At 41.0% G+C, this 24291-nt stretch overlaps 1 protein-coding gene across 2 annotated transcripts in view; it reads right to left on the reverse strand.

Annotated features, from left to right (window-relative positions):
* Positions 1 to 24291, reverse strand: part of URB1 (URB1 ribosome biogenesis homolog) — a 49392-nt gene that overhangs the window by 13381 nt on the left and 11720 nt on the right. Inside the window, exons 10-30 of one of the 2 annotated variants that reach the window (XM_080570379.1) lie at positions 23872 to 24009; positions 23323 to 23496; positions 22544 to 22694; positions 19868 to 19990; positions 18132 to 18244; positions 16791 to 16910; positions 13670 to 13786; positions 12867 to 13005; positions 11639 to 11809; positions 10391 to 10587; positions 9843 to 10067; positions 9151 to 9330; positions 7476 to 8331; positions 6566 to 6767; positions 6296 to 6473; positions 5058 to 5125; positions 4125 to 4318; positions 2789 to 2899; positions 2616 to 2679; positions 724 to 895; positions 19 to 121 (exon numbers count right to left, since the gene is read on the reverse strand). In XM_080570379.1, the coding sequence (XP_080426505.1) occupies positions 19 to 121; positions 724 to 895; positions 2616 to 2679; positions 2789 to 2899; positions 4125 to 4318; positions 5058 to 5125; positions 6296 to 6473; positions 6566 to 6767; positions 7476 to 8331; positions 9151 to 9330; positions 9843 to 10067; positions 10391 to 10587; positions 11639 to 11809; positions 12867 to 13005; positions 13670 to 13786; positions 16791 to 16910; positions 18132 to 18244; positions 19868 to 19990; positions 22544 to 22694; positions 23323 to 23496; positions 23872 to 24009 (3796 nt within the window). The remainder of the gene's footprint in view (positions 1 to 18; positions 122 to 723; positions 896 to 2615; positions 2680 to 2788; positions 2900 to 4124; positions 4319 to 5057; positions 5126 to 6295; positions 6474 to 6565; positions 6768 to 7475; positions 8332 to 9150; positions 9331 to 9842; positions 10068 to 10390; positions 10588 to 11638; positions 11810 to 12866; positions 13006 to 13669; positions 13787 to 16790; positions 16911 to 18131; positions 18245 to 19867; positions 19991 to 22543; positions 22695 to 23322; positions 23497 to 23871; positions 24010 to 24291) is intronic. The other variant, XM_080570380.1, reaches the window with a different exon arrangement.

Consider the following 24291-nt stretch of genomic DNA (forward strand, 5'->3'; position numbering starts at 1 on the left):
GAGGAGCATTTACTTTACCTGGTCGGGTCAATTCACTGAAGAGCTGAAGTAGAAAACAAGGATCATAGAAGTCATCAAGATTCTTGACACTTTCATCTCTATACAGTGATTCTTCCACTTCCTGCAACCAAATCCAAACCAAGATTGTGTAAGGAATGACACTGATTTCCAGTGCTTGGTTTCAAACTGCCCCAAGCACTTCATCCCGTTATACAGCAGCAGATACTAAACCTTGTAAAATCTAATGCAACACAGACCAAGATACACTTCAGTTTATACTTGGCTTTCACCATCAAGGTTCCAAAACCGACAGAAAAGATATAGAAGGGTGTTACCAAACTATGTGAAAGACTAAAAAGACCACTATCAGCAAATCCTTGCACAGTCAAATTTAATGACTGTTTAGAAGTCAAATTCTGGTTTCATTTATACACGGCAATCTTTGCAATGCTGCACAATCACACCTACAGACAAGGTGTGGCCCATTCACTTATTTTTCAAATGAGTTGCAATATATGTTTCATTTCAGGCAAAAAGAAAACACATTCAGCAAAGTGCTCCTAACTAATTAATTTAGGTTTTTTTTTAGTCTTATTAATTTAAATGCCACTCCTGATGCAAACAAATTGCAATATATTAAATGAATGCAAAAAAGAAAGGACTAACTTAAAGGTTCTTTTTCTACAACAAAAGGAGGTAATTCAGCAGACTGAACCACAGCACCTCTGATGGCAGAAGATGGCGATGCTGAGGGAAAGACAGAACTGTCTTCATCATCTTTTCTCGATCGAGCAGACACAGAATCTCCTCCATGGTTGGCTGCTGCCATAGTGACTTCCCTAGACTCTTGCAAGTCTTGTGATGCTCCACAGCAGCTGGACCCCATAGCAGGTTTCTTAAACATTGTTAAAAGTAAAGGCATTAGTCAACAGACTGATCGCAGTGAGCAAAAAGCAATTACAGAGGCTATAAATTAGTATTTAAATTTTCCCTTCACTTGTACTCATTAACATGTGGGAACTTGAAACCAGAACCAGTTTCCCTGGCAACACCTTTTTCATCCATCTCAAAGCTTTTCAAATTCAGTCTGAGGGTGTCTCATTAACTATTTCCTAACCTATTAATCCAAGTCAGAACTTACGTTCTCCAAAAAAGGCTTTTTTACTTACCAGCATTTATAGCTTAAATATGATAGCAGCTGCATGAAAATACAGTGAAAAAGATCTGGTCAGGGAAGGTTGTCTCAAACACAACTTACATTTCAAACCAGCATGACAGTGCTTCAATAAAACAAAACTCTTTACTCTCCTCCTCTGAATTGCCCCTTAAATCCCACTTATTTCGCTATTGTGATTAAAGTGCTATTGACGTTGTCATTTACTACATGGGTACTGCCAACAGCGTGCTTCTCTGTCAGCAAGGAAACCAGAGGGATGGATGTTAGGCTTCTTATCACCCAGAACCTGAAGGCTCCCATCTGTAACACAAGTTGGGCTCTGCTGGGTATTCACTTTTCCTGAATGTGCTCTATATTCAAACACTTCAGTGCTGGGATCGGGTCTAGCCAAATGTCTGGCTACCAATTCACTTCAGGGTACAAGTACGAAATTGGTTCTCCTTTAAAAAGGCCAGAAAAGTTTTGGGCCCTTATTACCTCTGAAAATAGTCTCCTCCTATCTTAACACCCTCCCAATTGCAAACACTTTCAGTGAAGATTTATGCAGCACGCAGCTATTGCCGAAGTCCTTACTTCTGGAAGCCACTTCAATTCCCTGCTAACGAGACCCTTCATGTACTCATAGGCTGCAAGGATCATCTATATTCTCAGCCAAAGCTAAGGAAGGAAATTATGTTTCTAATTCAGAGTCCAGTCCTGCTCCAGCTGCCAGAGTCTGTAGGAGCTCTGCAGCAAAGCAGCATCTGTAAGAACTAACTGCAACTGACTTCCCTGTAGACTGATCATGCAGAGGGCCTGAACAGTTTTTTTATACAAGATGTGATCCTCCCTTATGAAGCACAAAGGTGTATTCCAAGACTGCACACTAATGAGAGCTACAGTCCAGACTAGTGTTAGACAAGGCATTCATACCATGCTGGTAGCCCAAATCTAACTACAGATGTTAATGCAAGAGCTTACACATCGCTCCTCCACTGGCATATTCCTCTCCTCTCCAGTAAAGCACCATAACAGAACGCTGTGCACACAAGGGCAAGAGCATCGAAAAGGGCAATGGTTGTGCTGAGTAGCAAATCCTGTATCCCAAGAGAACAGGGAAGGAGCTGTACATTAACACCTTCTGTTTTGACCTTTGCTTGTGATGAAATCCCCACAGTAGGCTCTTACTATGGTGACAGGGGCGCTACTGAAATTCAAATCCCATCACTGGCCCTGCAGACACCCACACACTGATCCCTTTGTCCAGAAGGCTGGGCAACATAGGTTTTACTTTTTATCTGTCTGTAGGAAAAATGTTTCCAAAAGCAATGTTCACCTCCAGGTGAATTCACCTTGCTCACTGTTTATCTCAGTTAAAAATAAGACCCTGGAAAAATGTCAATTCTGAGGCTGCTCATTTGCATACAATTAGTCAAACAAAGGAAGGTGGTCAACTCACCCGGACTTTATGAGACTTTGATTATTCTTCTCATATAACTGAAGCAGTAGCAGTATCTTCTGATCTAAGAAAAAAAAAACAAAAAACAAACAAAGAAAAAGATATCCAAAGTCAGTCACCTATGAAGATGAAAAACAGATCTGGTAGGAAATACCTTTCCCAGGCTGACATACCTACAGTACTCAGCGTAGCCCCGTAGGCCCCCAACAACACGGCAAGGTGACTGCTCTCACAGACAGAAGGGCTCAGTTTCACAACTGTCAGCAGTATATCCACCAAGGCCTCTGAAGTAAACACACACAGGCTTAGGTTTGTTGCTCCCTCAGTTAGATGGTTTGCATATAAATACACACACACACATACGCTCTCTAAATATATGTGCACACACAATTATGCATTTCAGATAAAGATCTAGCTCTATAAACAGCAAAAAAAAAAAAATCATTTCCATGACTACACCAGAGGATGATTAGGAGGCATTTAATCCAAGGCAAAAAACATATTTTGAAGAAGTTAAAACAGTATTTCCAAGACGAACAAACAAATGCTATTTCCCCCAGTATCTACAGGAACATAAAATAATCAAAACAAAACAGATCATAAAGACAAGGGCCTAAACGAACATGCTCTTGACACGAAGTTTCTTAATTACTGAAGTTAGCCTCAAATAATCCACCTTGTTGCTCTACATAAATGCATTCAGATGGTAAAACACATACAGCACGCAGCAAAATCTATTAATTATTTTTAATTTCAACTATATTTGTCACTTCACAAGAGCTTTTTGTCTCTTCAGGTGATCTAGAACTTTAAAGTTGTTTACCTGTTGCTCACTGATATACACAAAATTTATCAAGATGCTGCCCTGAGAATTGCCTACCCTTATACAGATCCTTCAATCACTGAATCACAAAGTGCTGTACAGTGGAAGAAACTGAGGTGTATGTAGGTCAAATGCCTGGTCCAAGGTCAGGCAGTACTTCAGTTGGTAGAGACAAAGAAACAAAGCCAATTCTATGCAGGGACTAGGACCCAATTTACATTGCTCGTGGAAAGACAGTGCAAACTTTCACGAGGAACATAAAATATACATGGATTAAATTGACATTTTAGGTGTAACTTGCAAAATGAACTTAAAACTTTGTGTTAACCTATTTTAAAATGAGGTCTTCTGTCACATGTTTCTAACGGAACCTGTAAGCACTTTAGTGATCTTACACTAACAGCTTGACAGAAACCAGAAGAATCAATTCAAGATTTCAACAGGATTAAAAAAAAACAACACCTTAGCAGTAGTTTTATAAAATGTAAGTGTTGTACGTGTTTAAAACTGGCAGCTACAAAATAGAGGTAGGATTTAAAACTAAACGCTAATATTCTGCAATCGTTTAATAGCTCTGCAAATATATGTAGGTGGATAGGTTACTGGATGGGTAGAATATAATGTGAGAAAGACAAGATTACTAAATATAGCTAAAGGGAAGGAAGGAATAAAAAAAAAAAAGATACCTCTTGTCTGGATGTTCGTGCCATCTTCTTCTCTTGACCTTAGCATGGCTGACAAAAATAGAGAGTGCTGCGTGACCATCATGTGAAGTTTGGAGAGCTTGACTAATCTCTGACTAAGTGAGGATTCTTTCTTGTATAATAACTGAATAGCAATGTTCAAGACTTTCAAAAATGCTTCATCTCTGTAGCGGTACCTTTAGAAGCAAAGATCACAGAACAGTCATACCCCAACCAAAAGGAAAGCTGCTTGGAAAAAAAAAGTTTAAGAACTGGTAACTTTGCAAAGAAAGCGAACTTACTAAAACCAAACCGAACTTTTAAAAAATGAAAATATGTACATCTTCCCCTTAGCCATTTTGAATGAATTCTTTTGATGCAATACTGGTATCTTATTTATCAAAAAGAAACAGGATCAGGACACAGTCACACTTGTAGCTGCAATGAGCTTAACAAGGAATGAAAATTTTTCAGACTAACCCTTCAGACAGCAACCCTTCATATTAACACTTCTACCTACACAGAAGTTAAGATTATCCTGAACTACCCACTTCCTTTGACTTCTTTTATTTAAATGGTTCACATTTAAAGTGAAAGATCGGATTCTGTTTTCATATGAATTCAATTCAAGAAATACCTCAAACAAAAAGGAGTTATATAGACATAAAGCTTCTTCATGCCAGATGAAAAGAAACCGGTCCAACTATCCAGTTAGCCATCTCAGTTACACAAACCAGAGCACAAAACACAAATCTGCCTGCAGCTGTGCAGGTTCAGGCTCCCACCAGGACAGTGGATGTGGCATAAAAGCTCAACCTGAGAAGCAAGGAGCACCAAATTTGGGTGAATTCAAGGGAGACAGGACATTTCCAATATAATGCAGGACAAGGCCAAGTAAACAGAACAGCATCTTTGGTGCCTCTCGAAACTACTTACTTGAGTCCCGTCTTCACAAGGTTGTACCAGTCATCTGGGTCCACTTCTTCAACAAACCGCTGTGCGTGCAGAATGCAAAAAAGACATTTACATTTAGCATACAGAATTTCTACAGAACATCGAGACCAGCAATTTCTGTTCCACAAACACACTAAAAACAGGCAAGCCAAACACTTAGGTGGGACAATCGGAAGGGAAGAAAACCCTTGGACACAATAATCCTACCTCCTGGTTCAAATGAAACTGCAAGTCTTATTTTGCTGGGCCTGGGAGAAAGGAAGCATACTGGCTGTATGTAATTAAAAAGCAAGCTGGTCTCTAGGTACCAAAAACCAAACCACCGGTCTTGAAACTCTTCACACTTTGGGAGTGTGAAAGGAATCAAACATTGTTAAGTCAAAGCAAGAGTCTGCTACTCACACACTAGAAGATTTTCATGTACCTACAGTGTGCTTAACCTACCCAACATCTGCATGTGGCAAACAGATATAATAGCTGGATGAGCTGGGTGTACCATTTGTTCTTTAATAAAATTTGTCTTCCCTAAAATGCTATAGACCACAATAAGCAACAATCAGTTTTCAAAAGGCTGACAGATGCACATGCCAGCAGTCCTGGTAATGCTAAGCGTTAACCTTGGCAGGCCTGCCAACACAATCAAGATTAACACTACAAAATGGCCCCTCAGGTCCTGCAAGACTCCAGTCCTGCACGATCAGGTCCTAAAAGAGAGTCTCACCAGAAGTCAGAAAGAGGTCAAAGGCTGCCTGGAGAGACCTTCAATTTTTATGTCCTACAAGGATTTGCTTACCCTATCCAATTAAAAAAATACAGTAGTACAGAGGGAATGATTTTATGATCAAAGTCAACTGCACTTCTGCCATTGAGTTCAGAAGGCATGGCAGGTGGGCCTTGTCAGAAGCACACCTATCTTGTCACTCTTCATGCTTTTCTTTAAAACATCCATCAGCAACCTTTGGTTTTTAACTCTACAACACCTTGAGCACCGATTTTTCAAGAGCACTGTTAGCAGAAAGCTATCATCCAGCACAATTCAAAACTGGTTCTCATAAAGGTCTGGCAGGACAAAATTAACTCTGTACAAGCTATTAAAAGCCTATAGAAGCCATAATCTCTAAAACAAAAAGTAAAACCCAAGACACAAACACAAAAGCACTGTAACATATATCCACACAGTCACAGTTTTGGATGCTGGCAATGGACATAAGAAGCCTCACCAGCAATTCTTCTAGCCTCAGCAGCATTGACCTTTCCACTTCTTGCTTGCTTTCATCTTTACTGTTGTTGTACACGGCAATTAATCCCTTCATGCAGGCTGCTAACAGGCTTCTCCTCCAAGAATTCAGCTCTTCAGAGTTTTCAAGCACTCTAGATATGGCATCTGCCACTGTCCAACTGTGGAAATACACATTTGCATTCATACATATCTACCACAAAGCTTTACGACACAAATTTAGTCATGGAACAGAGCAACTGGATTTGCTTACCTCTCCTCATTTCCTGCTTTCTCCAGAGCAGCAGGAAGCTGGTCAATAAGCTTTCGCAGCCCTTTGCTTTCTGCAGATGGCAACAACTTGGAAAGAACTTGCAATTTCAGAGTGACCTCGTGCGATGTTTCTGTGTCTTGAAATACACTGGAGAGCTCTTTCCACAGAGCTTTTCTCAGGACAGGTATAACAGCTGAGACAACTGGAGGGGGCACAGATTTCACAGAGCGTGTTAAGCAACAACAGACTTGTAATTACAAAAATTCCAAATCAATTCTCTAATCAAGCCCCGGATTACTTAGTTTCTAACTGTTATACTACAGTATCTGCTAAAGTGCTACACAGAAGTGCACTCTGTAATAGCATCATTAGAAAGCATTTAGTATATACAGCTTGCTACACAGCTGATATAATTAAACATGGGAAAATTACACAGACATTCAAAAGGGGGACAACTTCACAATAAAAAGCCTTGTCCTTGCTTATAAGGAAGGATGAAATCCTTACCAGCTCTCTGACCATGGACTTGTAGGAATTTTTATCTCACGTCAACAGACAGCTAACAAGTACCTTATAAATCAACTCAGTTTGCTAGCGGTTTCCTATACTTCCTATACTAAACCACGTAGGAAAGCATGAGGAGAGATTTTCACGTGCTAAGAATTAAGGGTTTCAGAAGAGAAAACCAGGCAACAGCGACCATAATAGCACTTTGCTTCAATCTAACATCCAAGCTTCACTACAGTCCTTTACCTTTTATATTGGGAAAGTGCTTAAAAAAAAAGAATAATTAGAAGTTAAGTAATTAACTTCTATGAGCTCTACTTGTTGTGCAGAGGATCCAAGACTTTAAGGCCTACACTGAGAATTTGGCCTTCTGAATCAAAATAGGGATGAGTTGTGGCTTTACCTGTGGAAGGTCGGGTGAAATCATATCGGTCTCTGCATTGCAAATACACGTTAATGAGCGGAAGAAAGCTCTCCATGTTCTTCCTCAGGTACTTTTCAGTGTCACAGCTTAGACACCACAGCTCGAACTGCAGCAGGTGAGTTCTACAGTGTTTTATCAGCGTGTCCACAATGGCAAGGCAGGTTTCTGACCCCTGGTTAAGGCAGTGAACAAGCACCTCTACGCTGACCATGTGTGCAAATACTGGCTCACTTTGGAGAGCATGAAGGAAAACTTTCTCCAGATCCTTACTGGCTGATGCTGACATCAATATCCCCAAAGCTTTAATGTGCTCTGTGGATAGCAGCAGTTCTCCTCGTTGGGGTTGCCTTTGGTAGCTCTCTGTGAGGAGCTGCACCAAAATTTGTCCATACAAACTCAACTGTTTTCCTTTTTTAGGGGATTTTTCAGATTTCTGAGTAGTCAAGCTCCTCTCAGGAAGCCGCAGCATGGTTAAAGTGATCTCTTTCAGCTGAGCTGCAGACATGTATACATGCAATTCCTGAAGAGCCTCCAGCTGGTGAGACCTCTTGGGAGAGACCTGTTTTCCTTCTTTCACAACAGCCTGTAGCTCTTTCAAGACACTTTTCCTGATTGCTTCAAAATATTTCAATAACACATGTACGTGATCCATGCTCTGCAACATCGGGGCACCTGTCTTCAACAGCTGGAGCACACCAGAATTTACATGAGCTGACAGGAGCTTCACAGTGACAGGGTTTAAACTGTGCTGAGGAAGAGAACGTTGTTCTAAAGCCAGGAACCAACTCTCCAGCGTAGGATGCTTGAAAATCAGCATGAGCATATCTTCTAGGGTCTGTGACAAATGGTTATAACAATATTACCGAATGGATGACTACAGATACAGAAAAAGAAAATCGTATTATCTGCCTATCTTCCAGAACATGTTTATTACAGTAACTGGACATGAAATTGTCTATTAGCTGGTCAGAAGATAAAAACATTAATGAAATACAAGCATATTATTATGATTCTTCCAACATCTGTGACGTGGGAGGTAAGCCTTCACTGAGCATTTTCCCCATCTAAACACATTTCCAAGGGAAAACTGTTTATTCTGGGGTTCCCTGATACAATCCCATCCTAATCTCTAAAAATCCATAGAACATATGAAGGAGAGAAAAATTCACTTTTCCCTACATCCTTCTCCCAGACCTTAACAGCATCTCTCTGCATTAACCTCTTTCCATTCAATACACCTCTCTGAAATAAAGTGTATGATGTTCATTCCCTGCCCTTCTGAAGGCCTGGAAAAAGCTGTAGTAAGCTTCCACAAAGCAGCAAAATCCTGTTCAAGCCCTTATACAGAGATCGTGTAACAGACACACTTTAATCCTAGCTGAAGTCCCAGAAATCCTCATGACTTATCAAGTCACAACACTCACAAAGCCTGATCCGGACTAGTTTCCCCGTTCTCTGTCACAATTAGCCAATTTTATGCTTTGGTGATTGGTGACAATGTATCAACAAAATCTGTGGTAAAAAATCATTCAAATCTCAGATGATTTGCTTTAATAAACAGCTAAGCAAAACTTAGATATTTCCCTAGAGAATAAATCAAATCAAAGTTTACTATCAGGTAAGCTTCTGGCCCATATATCAATGGGTTCTGTACCTTGTCATTTGAAGACTCCTCTGTAATCAGAGCTTCCTCATCCATAAAGAGATCTGATGCATTCTGATGCTCTTTTTGTTTCTGCCGATTACCCAGCTCTATCTGATTTCCCCGGCACAACAGGCTGCTCAGCAGGTCCAAAAAGAAGTCAACACGGCAGGGACCAGAAGTTTTACTAAGCTGTGAAAACACAGACATCTTAGAACTTGAGAGAAGAGGAAGATGGAGACAAAGATAACTATCTAACAAGTAACAGAATTAAGAACTTCCCAGATGACAACCTTCCTGGGGGACGGAATTCCCCACTGTAAAAACTTGATTCTAAGAAAATTCTCAGGGTATCAAACAAATACAGATTTTCATCTATAGTGTGACTTCCAATATAGTACAGGCCAATGAATTTAATCTCCAGAAAGGCTTCTTATGGAGACCCAAGAGCCAGCTTGAAATCCTAAGTTTATTTGCACTACATGCAAATCACCAAAGTAACCCATGCAAAAGAAATCAAAGGGTCCTCAACAATTAAAAGGTTAGATATTTTTAAACAAATTAGGTACAGGTTTGTCTGATGCTCTACAGCCTCAGTGAGAGCTGAGTAAGTGAAAGAGCTGCAGAACTGCTCAAGTCACTTGTACTTGCTGCATTAAAATAAACCAAACAAACCCGCAATGCCATCACAACATCACTCTTACATTGCCAAAGTCCTCCACTGTGGATTTCAGGTACAGCAACACATGCTTTACTCCTAACAAAAGCTGTTCAGATGGGAGCTGAGAAGCCAAGTCTCTCAATTTTGTCTGGATCTCATCTTCCAGTAAGGTACTGCTTCCTCTTACATAGGCCTTCTTTAGCACGGTTGCAAACACAGAATCTGGGGCCAGAGCAGGTTCCTTGCATGCCTCTTTGCATTTTTTAAACTGTTTAAAATGGAAAAAAAAAAAAACGTAAGAGAAAATTAAAGGTGAATATTACCTAAAGTTTCTTTAGCTACCTGTTTTGTACCCTGGACTGACAATCCAGGGTAGGACCCTTGTGCTCTGGCTTCACTTCCCAACCACAGCAAAGACCTCTCCTGTTGTTAGAGAAATACCCTTAAGTGCATTTGTGTCCCCTAATGGGATCAAAAAGACAGGATTAGCTGAATGTAAATGCACTTTCTGAAGAAAAGGTAACCTTTATACACTGTGGGCTTTTTTGTAACACTGGCTCAAGTATTCAGGTAACTGCAGGTATTCCATACCACAGGTTCCTGAGCTTGCTGGGGTATCCAGAGATTATAGTACTGGTTAAATCGGTAGAGCTGAGGATATTTAGAAACTTTCAGGGACTGCAGATCTTTATCATACAGCTGGAACATCAAGCAGAGGGCAAGGGCATCTCTCTGAGAGTGCAGAAGGTCAGTGAAAACAGCAACAAGATAGTCTACGATGTGTGCTCCTGGAAAGGCAAAACAAAAAAAAATAACACCTCTGAAGTAATCTGTGTAAACACATGCTAGGGCAACCCTCTTTCCTTACGACTTGGGCAACAAGCCTTAAAGCATTATTTTAAAAAGTACCGAATAGGATTAAGAGGTGTTTTTGACAAGCCAGACAAGTGTTCCAACCTCCCTGAGGTATCTGAAAAAATCCTCCATACAGTAGTAGTCCTTGGCAAAGTAAATTATCACCCTACTTCAAAATACATGCTCAGATTGGCCTGTTTCCTTCCAACTTTGCCCTTACTGCGTTGTGCTAAACTTGCCTGCATTTTGATGAGTAATGACTCCAGCCCAGCACTACATAAGAGCAGAACTGATTTGTACTGAAGTGAATACACTCAGCTTAACGCACACTGGTTAAATTTGGAGGATTTTTATTTCAGAACTGTCAAAGTTCCACTTCAGGTGCATTGGACTCGATGAGGAATGCTAGCAAAGCCTGCTCTCAAGCCAACAGCTCCCCCTGTGACTTCACCAAATCCTTTCTGCCTACAGCCATTGAAACCACCTTCCTGTCAGGATCCACATACCCTGTGTTTAAACACTCTGTTACTGAAGCACAACTGTCTAAGGCCAAGATTATCCATGCAGGGACACTCTGCACTGCTCCTCAGTCCCCTCTGTAAAGGGGTTTCTTGTCTGGCCTGAGGTCATTTGCTTCCTCCACTTCCCTGCACTTCACTTGGGAAAGGTCAGCTCTCTTGCTCTCACCTAGACAGTTTGCTCTCCCACAGTAAGAGTTCCCTACATTTGAATGGTAGTTTATAAAGTGCCCATATTTCCACCTCTTTCCTACTCCAGAAACCAACAGAGAGCTTATCTAGGGTCAGGAGAGAAGGACAGAAGCTTCTCATAAGCCTCTCCCGAGCAAGGAAAACCATGGATCTGTACCTCTTCCTGCTGGCAATGGTAATAATAAAAAGTCTTGTGGAGCTCACTGGGTTAAGAACAATCCCACTTCCACTCTCCACTCCCATGAACGATATAGAGAAACAGAAAAGTTTGTACCTGTTTCATTTTCAGCCTGAAGCAGCAGTTTATTCCTGGCTTCTAACGCAGCAGGGACAACAGCACTGAATGGAAATGTTTGGATAATGGTATCTTCATTTAAAGTGAACCCAATTTCTTCATCCAGGCCATCACTATCCTCAACTAGGACATCCACCATATCAAGGACATCTATTGTGTGCAGAAAAAGTATAAGCAGAGGATTCAGACTAACTAGGTACCAATGGAAGCAGAATCCAACACTTCAGGAATACGAAGCTGCTTCTGAATACCCAAAGCAGAAAAGGGATAAAAGACAGGATAAGAGACATTTGTCTAACAAAAATCGCTCTTACAGTGCTCAAATTCAGGGTCTGCCATTCAACACTGCCATTCAGCTGACAGAAATAAGGGAAGAGAAGAGGTGCATCAGCTGCTGCTACCATGATTGCATGAGATAATGTGGATTAGATCATCATGGTGACAGGAAACAAGTATGGGAAAGCAGAAAGGGAGCAGCTACTTCCCCATAAAAAGAACAGCCTGGGCAGGCCTTGAAGAGCTTTTCAGCTTGGTATAGACAGAGAACCAAATCTTGGTCATCAAAGAGTTAACAAGAGATTTAACATATGAAGAACAGTGTTACCATGTATTCTGTGGCAGGCAACAGAGCCAACTTAAGGCATCTGATCCATCTGGGACCGAGTGTTAAAGTACCTCAATTATCTTAAATTTATGTACTACAAAAACCTGCACATGGGCAGTTACAGCAGAATGGCTAGCACATGGTAAGCTAAGTGTCCACATCTGCAGAATTTTGGTTTTGCCTGCAGGAGGACTGTGACTGCTCCCTGACAGCATGGGCAGCAAAATTCCAGCCATGTTAGTTAGAAAGTTCCTTGTGCACCCCAACCCTCTCTTCATGGATGAATGGAGATGAGCAGTCCCAGGGGAGGAAATGTAATAGCTTTCATTTTAGTTAGAAAATGCTGCTGCAGGACCCTAAAGAGAGATTTAAAATACTGCTAAAAAAGCATAATTGCATCAGAAATTACATTTTGGGGCAAAGAGGTAACTTTGCAATTCAGACTTCTACTTTTGATACTAAATACAGCCAGAAGCCTAATTCCCACAAATCTATACTTAAGCAAGAATTACATGGTTATCACTCTTTAGTTTGCTTGATTACGGCCAGAAGATTTAGCACAAAGTCCCGGAGCACTCTGTTGTTGAGGGAATCACCACATACCATCAATGTGAGAGACGGGGATGCTGACATTATCAGAGTCTTGCTTAAACATATTAACTTGGAGCATACTGGCCTCCTGGACAAGGTCTGCCGCTTTATCTGTATACGGATAGGGGTTTGTCACAAGTTTCAACAGGATCTGTTAACAAAGGTTGAGAGGTAAATGTAAATGCATAGGCTATTAAGTGCACAGAAACCATGACTTGTTAAAAAAGACTATGGGCTAAAAGCGCTTGGAAGCTAGGAAGGCTTTAGGAGGACAATTCCCTTATGCTTCTGCAGGAATCTGCCTGTGGTTACCACTGTACGTGGGACCTGTGCCTGGTGGAAAAAGAAAGGTCCACTGCAATTTTGCAACCAAAGTGCTACCACAGACTGAGTCCCTGGGGAAACTTTTATGAAAAGGAAGCACTGGGCATTTAACATCCTGCAAAGTAAACAGGAAACATCAACTTTTCTTGCAAAAGACTACAAGTTTCTTAGGTCTGACAATTTTGGCAGGTATTACTGAGTAAAGAAAAGAGGAGATAAAAGCTATCCCCCCACCCCAAACACTCTACTCTTACATCAACAATGCTGTAATAACGACTTATCATTCTAGATTTAGTTTTCCTCCAAATCACTTCACCCTCCTCCCACCCAAGACAAAGCTGTCAGCTCTGTGTAAAGAATTACAAGCATTGCCTTTCTCAGAATTCATTCACTGATCTCTGAGAGGTTTCTCAACAAAAGCAACAAAATAATTAGTTTCCATTAATGCTATTCCTGGCATTGTTTATCCAGCTAACTTGAACAGTTGTTACCCTTTCCAAAAATTGAATCACTGCTTCCTTCTTGTCTTCTTTTGTATTATCCAAGTGTTCCAGCCAAATTGAAAGTTCCTTCCATGTGTACTCAAACACTCCGCTGTCATGTAAAACCTGTCCAGAAAAACAGAAGGGTATAAAAAAATAAATAAAAATATAGATCCTTTTGTATAGCAAATTCATGTTTTCTTCTTGGAAAGAAACGAACAGCAGGTGGATGAAAAGCAGTATCTGTCATTCTCACGCCCCCAGTTCAAGAGGCCTTATTCACACTTATTAGGGCCACTCTAACTCCATAACAGTCTCAAAATGAATGCATTTTTTCAAATGAAAGCAAACCTCCCAAGACTTTATCATCTGGCCTCAGTGTAACTACAACCAGGGCCTAGTATCTTCATCACTACTGTTTTGCTTACTGCTCTGCCAGCAAGAGCTGAGAGGTGAGGCATGAGTGGGTTACAGGTGATGAATGAAACCTGCTAAGCTCTGCCAGACACACACAGGCTCTGTAGGAAGTGAGCAAGAAGGAGTCCTAGCAGCCATGGGGCAGAGAATGGAGGTCTTTAAGAATGACCAAAGAGGTAAAACACGGCTTACTTGCTACTGGAAAGATCTGCTAACAGCAGCTTCTTTCTGCTCCTGTCTTCTCAGAGCCTGTCCTCCCCTCACTTGCTGTGTGCAGCACAAATTCCGCACAACTCCACCTTGTTCCTGTCCTCACACAGACCACGCGTATGGGATGGATCCCATACGCACAGTATTCAAGTCTGCTGCCAACAGCTGTCCACCTGACAGACAGCAAGCGTGTGATGATCTCACTAGGAGCTTTCCTTCCTATGCATTTGGAATGCAAGGCTTCGACAAGCACTCAGGACACAGGAACCTACCACGGCACCACCTTACACCGGAAAGGAAGATCCCCCAAAGGCATGACCAAAGCTAAGAGCCAGAAGGACTTCTGGGTCAACACAGCAAAGTCCTGCTGCTGTCAGCAGTCAGTCAGCACAAACACCACTAAGGTCAAGGTTAACAACACAGAGCATTCATTCCTTCCATCTCAGCAAACCTTACTCTTGCTATTTCAGGGGGGCCAGCTGTGCTGCTTTAAGTGGGTTGTACTTCTTTGTGACCCCAGAGCGTCGTTACAGTAAGACAAAAAAAAAAAAGGCCAGAACCATTAAAACAGCCTGTTGAGAGGCTACTGAAAACTACCAATGGACTACAAAAGAAAAATCATTGCTATTTTAAATCAAAATCAGGCTATTTATGCAGAAAAGAGTTGGGTGAATGGGTAAACAGAAAGTGAATGAACTGTAGGACGTGACCACTGCTCAGAGAGAAGTCTGGGCATACTTGTAGGTGGCTTGGGTGGGGAGGTAGACAGTTTTACCAGAGTCAAGTCACAAGTGTTAACATACTTAGAAAATTTTGCCCACTTTCATCCTATCTAAATTCAGGCTCTTTTCTGAGACACCCAAATGAGGAACTTGGCGAACCTATGCTCCCTCTGCGAGAGAAAGGAGTGAGTAGGAAGAAGAGGAGGAGGAATGGCTGTCTGAAGGACAATCCAGATGGCAGGCAATTTGAACTACACAATGGTGTATCTGCCTGTCCCTCACTCCCAACAACAGATGAAACCTTGACCAGCTTCCAAACTCTGGCACCTACGCTGAATGCCTGAAATTATGCGGGATGAATCTATGCCTTTGTTTCTCCCCATACCCAAAATACAAAGAAAGCCATCACAGCTCATTTGCTCAATATTTACTCTGTGTACACCCCAGCAGCTATAAAAATAACACTGCTGCTTACAAGAATCTGACAGGATAATTCATTTAATGAGAAAAAAAAAGAAAAAAAGATCCATTTTTAAATAACTCACTATTTTTGGCAGAGTCTCAAAATAGAAATACACTTGCAGCTCTCATGAAAACAGGCAGGAACAGAATGTGAAATCCAAAAACATGCTTTCCGATTATACAGCACAGTGTTGAAAAATAAGCAAAACACGCTCATTAGCATCTATTCTTAGCAGCCTTTCTGCTGACATAACTGCCCTAACTTCACTGCTTCTGTCTTCTCTAAGAGAAAATGAAATGGACTGAAAGTAAAAGAGGAAACAAGAATGAGTCAGGCAGCCCACATCTCCACTCAGCAAAAGAATCCAAATACACGAGAAAAACTGCACTGGGTAGCTTTTGATTGAGATATTCTTCATTACTGCAAGACAAAGTTAACCTGCCTCTAATCCCCTGCAGTGACCAAGGGAACTAAAACCTTATTAAATCAGTCTAGCTTTGGTTTAGTGGACTGGACATTACAATTGGACCCTGTAATTGAAGCTAAATGCAGAAATTAAGTGCAAGAAACATAAACTTGTATGAAACTATAGTTACGGGACATTATGGTCAGGGCTCAGAACACCTTTTTAGGTTTGTTCTTAGGGAGAAAGAAAGCTTGTTTGCTTGGGTTTGTTTTTAATGTAGGACTATCCCTACTAAGATAACTGAAAGATGCTCAGTCTTCTTGAGACTTGCAGTTGATGAGCACTTCTGAAAGTCAGATCTTTCCTACTTAAATGCACGGAAGTGGATTTTATTTCATTTTAAGACAAAAGCATTCCTTAAATCATAGCTTGATTCAGACTAACAAAGACGACTTTACAAGGGCAGAATGAACATGGTACGCATAAGACTTTAGCGAGGCAAGAGTGAAAAAGTGCAGATTAAATACATCAAGATAAAAAAAAGAAAAAAAAAGATCAAAACTAATCTTTGCTTGATCAAATGTCTAGGCCATTGCAGGCACAAACTACATCAGTTTATTACATCATAACATTTAATTCAGCCTAAGGGATGGACAAACACTGAAGATGTTTTTCTTACTGTTTCATCAACTGTTGCAGCAAATTCAGTACACAGCATTTGCTTTCACAGTGTACTTGGCTAATAGGGTACAACAATTTCCAAGAACAGTGACAGTAAATGGAAAGAAGACTCCATTGGCCACACAAGCGTGCAGTAAATGTATCTACTTTAAGAAAAAGTTTTTAAGAGTCTTGAAATTTCAGACCAATGGAATACTGTGAATATCCTGATATTTCAGATCAAACACTTACCTTGATAATCAGCTTTTTGGTTGAAATTTTCAGATGAGAGTGGTTACTTGTAACAAACATTTTCATCAGTAAATAAAATACTGACTTTTCACCAGCTACCTTTTCTGTCTCAGAGACATCCTAAAAGACAAATATAATAAAATTCTTTTGGTACAGCAGCACTGTACAGGATTATTTTGCACTAAAGCAGATAAGTAACAAGTATATGATTTTATAGACATGCCCAAAAGTACCAAAGCCAGCACTTAATGGGATGATTGCATTCTGTGAACCAGGAAGATAAGTATAATATGCTTTTTTGGAAAATGGGAGAAGAGAGGAGTAGCGGAAACACCAGCTAATACAAGAGTCCCAGGTAAAGCCACCTTCCTCCACAACCATCCATTCTACTTATATTTCTGTTATCCCCAGGAATTCAGATTTCCTACAAGTACTGTCTGAATAAGACAGTACTGTAATCATTTAAGAGATTGAATTTGATCCTTAAAGAAAGGAAAACAGTACAAGTCACAGGGATGCTGAACACTATCTGAATATCAAATGACGATCCTCCAGCCGTTTCCCCTGCTTTTCTCACTGACTTCTATTTGATGTCTAACTATTTTGTAACCCTCTGTAACATTGCCAGATTTGGCTTTTATCTTTTCTGTTAAAACCTCTAGCTTTGCCCTTCTAGTACACAGAAGAAAATACATTAGCTTCTTTGCCCATTTCTTGGATTTTCCTTTGTTTGTTTTTCACTCTCCTCACTTCTCCTTTACGACCGACTGCATAATGACATAAAATCTGTAACACAGAATCACAGTCAAAACACCCATGGGTCCCTCTGCTTCCCCTCAAAGCTGGGCCCACTCTTTCTCCAGACATCTAAAGAAGACTGTCTACAGCTCCCTAATTTTACAAGCCTGCAGTAAAGAAGAGAGCACGGACCCTGAAATTTTCCAGTAATTACAGAAAAGAGGGACAGCCTCATTAACATCAGAATCTTCACCGGGAATGGGTGGAAGATGAATGAACCTCACCGGTTCGTCTCCTTGATCTGAAATCTAAGGCTTTCTAGACAAGTAGAAAACAGAAAATTCTTACTCTTGCAGTTCTCCAAGGACAACAAGAGCTGAAGGAACCTTGTCAGCCCTCTTCAGATGGACAAAAATTTCTGTCCTTGCTTAAAAACTTTTCAGCTCAGAAAGAATTCTTTACTAATGTTAAGTCTGTAATTCCTACCAGTGATACAAAAGGGTTACCCTCTAAAAGAACTAGACTGGGACTAGTTTAGAAGCAGGCAGTTCTGGATTTGAGGACTGTGGGCTAAAGAAGCATAAATCTGCCTTGAAGTCTTACCTGTACTCGGAACCAGGCAAATTTATTTGCAGGGAGTTCCAGTGCCACTTTCAGTATATGGTACTGCAGAACAGGGGGGACCTCCTCCCGGAGGCCCTGTTCAGTGACGATACCTGAGGTTTGAAAGCAATAAATAATCAACGTTACTTTGGAATATCTTACTGAGATCATCAGGAAGGCTAGTAATCATTTAGGGTTTCAAAACACCACTCTGAGATAAATTGGCAATTCGTAAGCTTCCAGACCATGAGACCTACACACACACAGACAAACCTATTACGGTTGGCCGATCTAAGGCTGGAACCCAGCAGGGAGAGTCTCACACCTGCCCCCGGCACAAGCTATTGCTGAGGCATGGGAATACAAAATCTCTTCCATCAGTCTCAGGTACCCTCAACATCATAACCATTCACCCTACAGGCCATAAAGTTGTGCAGAGACCCTCACAGTAAGCCCTAAAAATTGACTTCCCCACACTTCGACTGCAGTCTGAGATCAGCTGTATAAAGCTTTGACGGCAGTGTACTCTTCACAGTCTGTATGGTACCTTTGTGGTCCACATTACAGAGAGAACAGTAAACTTTAAAAAGACAGCATCACATCAAAAGCCTAATCAACAGCAAGACCAAATAAAATAGTACCAGCTGTTTAAAGCACGTGCTGATAGAAGGCAGAAGAACATGCTGCCTTTGGAGAGTATGTTTCATTCAGGGCAAGGGGAAGGAACAACACAACTCTCAAGCTGGAATCCAAAGGAGGGAAGTTTCATGATTAATTTACCCCACATCATTGTCTACCTTATCCTCTTTCATCAAAACAAATACCCAAGCTCCCTTCTGAGAATGACACTTTATTTTCCAACTTAATTATTTTATTACGTAACAAAACATACCATCAAAGAGATTTCTGCCTCATGAAAAGGTGTTCTGCCTTTTGTCCATTTTGAAAAAAAGCAGACCAGTATAAGAAATAATGGGACAAACAGGATGTGCAATTTGGATTTATGTGATAAGACAGCTGATTTGGGGGAAGGAGGCGGGGGTTGTTGTTTGTTTAAATCCCCTTTCTCCCCTGACAGACTTTAAGTATGGCTTTTACATAACTCTCATTCTTATAAATCCCAGACCTGCCTAGGACTTGGACAATTGTTCCAATTTGGTGGCCTATGAGCTCTGCTGGCCCACAGACAGCAATAATGCCCAAATAACATTTTACTCTCTCCTCCAAATGGAGAGAGTAATGGCTGTCTTTATTGTACCACAAGCAGTACTGGAAGATCTTACGCACAGCCCATGATTTGTGGGTCATCATCCTTGCTGCATTAAGCAGGTACAGAACATCTGTTGATTCCTGCTGTGTGAAGAGGCATACCCCCAGTGAACACCACACCAGAGACAAAAACACAACAATATTGCTAATATGCTTCCTCATATGGGTTTTTCACAGCAGGTAATGCCATACAGAATACTGCTCTTCTCCCCATACACTGCATACTTATAATAAAAGCAAAACAATTAACAACACAGCATATGGAAAAAAATATATATATTTGAATGCTAAGATTTTCCAGAGGAGACTGGCGAATTGGTACATGATTCTCCTTCACCCCAAACTTTATATGAACTACTCTTTTAACTCTAAATCTGTATCATTGTGGTTAAGAAGAGTGAGGAAATAACTTACTTTGCAAATAGCCAGTGAAAGCAATAAAGGTAAAAGAAATACACATCACATACCTTTTAAGAGCTTGCTAAAATCAAAGTTGCTCCGTGCTACCAAGTGGGGCACAACCTTCTGATAAAGGCATATGACCTGAAGCAATGCAGCTTTCAGAAACAGTGTCTCAGCATCATCTGAACCTAAATCAAGTGTTAGCATAATTAGTTTCTCTTTCCTTCACATCAACAAAAAACAGTGTAGCACCTACATTACCAATCATGAGAATCACTAATAATATTTTCAGTAGAGCTGCCTATGAACTGATCAGTCACCTTCCTCAATAACAACAGGAAAAAAAAACACATAATGGAATCCCCAATTCCCTTTTTCCAGTATGCCTGTTTTAATTTTACAAATATTCTGTCAACTAATTCAGTGTTTAAAGTGACAACTGCCATTTTTAATTTGATTCTGAAGTGCTCACAGAGATAAAGATAACCTCAACATTTTAACAACCTCTAGAAGAATCCAACCAATCCCACTGCTGTTCAGTTTAAGGCTTAAACACAGAAAAAAGTGAAGGAAGAAATGATAGTAAGGCTGCTATTTTTTGGGGATACTATTTTAACCAAACGCCAGGTAGGTTTGACTGGGGAAGAGCATAAGCCAACACACTAATTTATTAGTTCAGTTAAAGGTTTCTTTTTTTCCCTTATTTCTTTTTCCAAGATGTCCTCTTGACAAGAGGATGACAACATGTATCTGTAGGAGAGAAATGCCAACCCCAGCTAAGGCAGCCATCTACTTACGAGAAGCCATTTCAGCAGCTAAATATTCTTTCGGTTTATAACATAAGGATGCATAAAAGCTACTTGTCATCCAGTTACTAATGAGAGGAAGCAAAACAAATGAAAGGCAGCCAGAACTTTTTTTTTTACACTTATCTTTTTCCTGCTAACTAGCTCTCCCTCAGGGAGCCATGAAGAACTGGAGGGATGCCATACACAAATGTTGTCACTGTTTGCCCGAGTCTCAACTTCCATTAAAAGAGAATTTTCTGGTTGCCACAGTGCAAATAAAGCTGCAAAAGGTGAACTAAGAGTAACTAATAAAATATTATCGTTCTAGCATGAAGAGAAACTAAAGCTACAGTTCTTTAAAAAAAATAGTTGCTCCATTGGTTTTAGCAGGCACTCTACCAGTAAATAGCCTTGGAGGGTCAGCACTGAGAACTAATCCGCTGCCTGAAGTCACACACAGAAGGACATTCTCTGAAGAACTCTCTGCTCCAGAAAGTCTCAGTGTGGAACATGCCCTGTCAAGGGCATGAAGCTGTCTGTAGATTTATCTTCAGTCTATAAGCAAACCATTGCAGGCTGCTAGCCAAGCTACAGAAGAGTACTAAAAATTCCAGTTCCCTGCAATGGGACGATGAAAGCAAGTCCTTCAGTAAAGACATTGTTTTTGTGAGAATAAAACTGAACCCTTTGACAACAACCCTCTGTCCCTCTTCCAGAATTTGCACGTTTCCACTCCTGTGCTTACAGCAACACAAGCATTTGTATAGCCAGAGTAACTAGCTGCTTCACAAAAAATGATCTCATGGTAAAATAACATGCCAGACTAAAATCACCCAAACCTATTTTTCAGTTCCCCCTGCCTGTGTTATTTTGTCACAGCAAAATACTTGTACTAGCACAGGAGGATCAAGGACAGAAGGGTTCAGTTCAACACAGGGCGGTACAAAGTCCTGCATCTGGGGAGGAACAACCCCAGGCACCAGTACATCCTGGGGGCAACCTAGCTGGAAAGAACTTTGCAGAAAAGGATCTGGGGATGCTGATGGACACCAAGCTGAACACGAGCCAGCAATGTGCCCTTGCTGCAAAGAAGGCAGATGGTGTCCTGGGCTGCATTATGCAAAGTGCCGCCAGCAGGTTACGGAAGGAGATCCTTCCTGTCGATTCAGCACTGGTGAGGCCACAGTTAGAATGCTGTGTCCAGTTCTGGGCTCCCCAGTGCAAGAGAGATATGGAGCTACTGGAGACAGTCCAGAGAAGGGTCACAAAGGTGACTGGGGGACTGGGACATCTCTCTCATGAGAACACGCTGAGAGCGCTGGGAGTGTTTAGCCCAGTGAAAAGGCTCAGGGGTGTTCTCATCAATGTCTATAAATAAATGAGGGCAGGGTGAAAAACAGATGGAGTCAGGCTCTTTTCTGTGGTGCTCAGTGCCAGGACAAGAGGCACAAGGCACAAACTGAAACACAGCAGGCTCCATCTGAACCTCAGGAAACACTTTTTTTTTTTTCTGAAGGTGATGGAGCACTGGCACAGGTTGCCCAGAGAGGTTGTGGAGTTTCCCTCCATGGAGATCTTCAAAACCCAACTGGACAAGGTTCTGGGCAAGCTGTTTAGGTGGCTCTGTTTGACCAGGGGGGTTGGACCAGGTCGTCACCAGAGGTACCTCCCAAACTCAAATATTCTGTGATGCTGCAACAGCTGAAAGTCACACTGCTTAACCTCCCAGTAGCAATGCCAGCCTTTATGTCAAACTGTGTTTTAGGCAATTCTGACAACAGTCAGAATTAAACTGCCTGAAGAAGTGAACAAAGCAAAGCTGAGTAGTAAATGCATGGCTGGTATCTGGACTCTGCTGGTTGCAGACTCTTAAACTGCCTTACACAGGGAGAGGATTTTACAACACCCATTTACCCACATGTAAGATGTGATGACTTCACCTGCTTTGCCTACCATGTTGTTCTGCAGCTTCTGCTGTCTCAGTCATTTCTTCCACAGTGGAAATAGCAGTTTCCCTTTTCTCCTCTTGCCCATCAGGATGTTCTTTCCCTTGCTTCAGAAGGGACTGCCAAACAGCTACTATATTGTTCATGTCTGGTAAAAGCTAGAAGAAAAAAGAGAAAAATTGTATTAACTCTCCTGTGTGAGACAAAGCCACTCCAATGCAAATATTTACAACCAGCCAACATGAGGAGCTGCTGCTCTTCACAAAGTTTGTAACTGATCTTCTATTGACTCTGAAGAAGATCTGAAATCAAGTAGCTTACCTTCAATTCTGCATAACATAAATACATGAAAGAACATTTTACTGAAAAAGATTCCTGTAAAAAGTGTAGTTTTGGTTTTTTCATCTTAATGGCATATTATCAACTCTAAGGATACCTCGTCTAGTAACTTCTAACTGAATGAACTCTGCTGACTTCAATTTACTTGAACCAGGGAAATTTGCTTCTCACCCTGCTCTTGAAACTCATTTGCAGCACAATAGCTGCCAATGTTACGAATTTGTCTGACAACAAAGTTTTATTCACATTTTCCATCAGCCAGATTTGTTAGAAAACTAGTCTATTACCACACCAGTTAGTAACACCTCTTAAACCACAGCTTCCCCCTGCCAAAGGACAGTATCTCCTTGCTCCCAGGCCACAACCACTTAGGGAGAAACTGCAGAGGAGTAGGTACTTGCCACGTAATGACTCATGTGAGACCTTAACTGCCTTTTTACTTTGTACCTTGCTGATGGCTTCTCTGTATAGCTGTACAAATTCCTGCATCGTTGACAGTGAGTAGACTTCTGACTTTTGCCAAGTTTCTTCATTCAAGCAGTACTCAATATTCTTCAAGGCTCTTTTCAGAATCATTGACACAAGTGACAGTATGCTGTGCTTCACTACTTTGCTGGGCAACTGAAAGAGGGAAATTAAATTCATGATATTTCAGTAACTCTTCTTACTGCTTTGAACATTCTCTGTACTCTGAATGTATGTTAACATTTGCTAATGAATTAATTACTTTCTAAGCTTAGGAGAGAATCTGTAGGTTTTCAGATTCCCAGCCCAAACTGCTAAGGAGCATTGGCAGCATTGGTGCTCGAGAATACCTGCTGGAAGCAGTACCAATGGGTTTTAGTTCATGTTCCAGGGCTTCCCCATGCCAGCTTTATGCTGCAATTGACCATATAAAAACTTATAACCAACTTACACTTCTTGGATGATCCCACGCTTAAGTCAAACAGTATTAATTAGGACATAAAAATTGACTGAAATATAAACTGCTCTTACATTTAGTCCTTGGGTGAACATTATTTTATTGCACACTGCAGGGACTGTCGTTACCATCACCATAGAAAGCAGCCTGGGAAGAGGAATAAACTCTGAAGTCTTAAAAGAGTTGGAAATGTCTGGTTGAACCTCATAGATCTGAAATAAAAACAGATTAATCAAAATTAACATAGTCACAGAGATAACAGCTTCTTCTGAGGAATGATTTACAAAAGAGCTTTGACTTTTCAAACACAATGACAGCAATAAATATCAACTTTTACACAAGAATGCTAAAGAGCATCTCCCCAGGCTGTTCCATGAAATGAAACATCTGCATCCAACCTGCACCCCTCCTAAAAGCCAACACTTTTCAACAGATTACAGGTCACATTTGCTCACTTCAAGCTAAAGCAAAGAGGCAGAGGAAGACTCAGAAAG

Source organism: Anser brachyrhynchus (genome assembly GCF_964034855.1).
Source record: "Anser brachyrhynchus genome assembly, chromosome: 1".
In the NCBI taxonomy this organism is placed as follows: Eukaryota; Metazoa; Chordata; class Aves; order Anseriformes; family Anatidae; genus Anser; species Anser brachyrhynchus.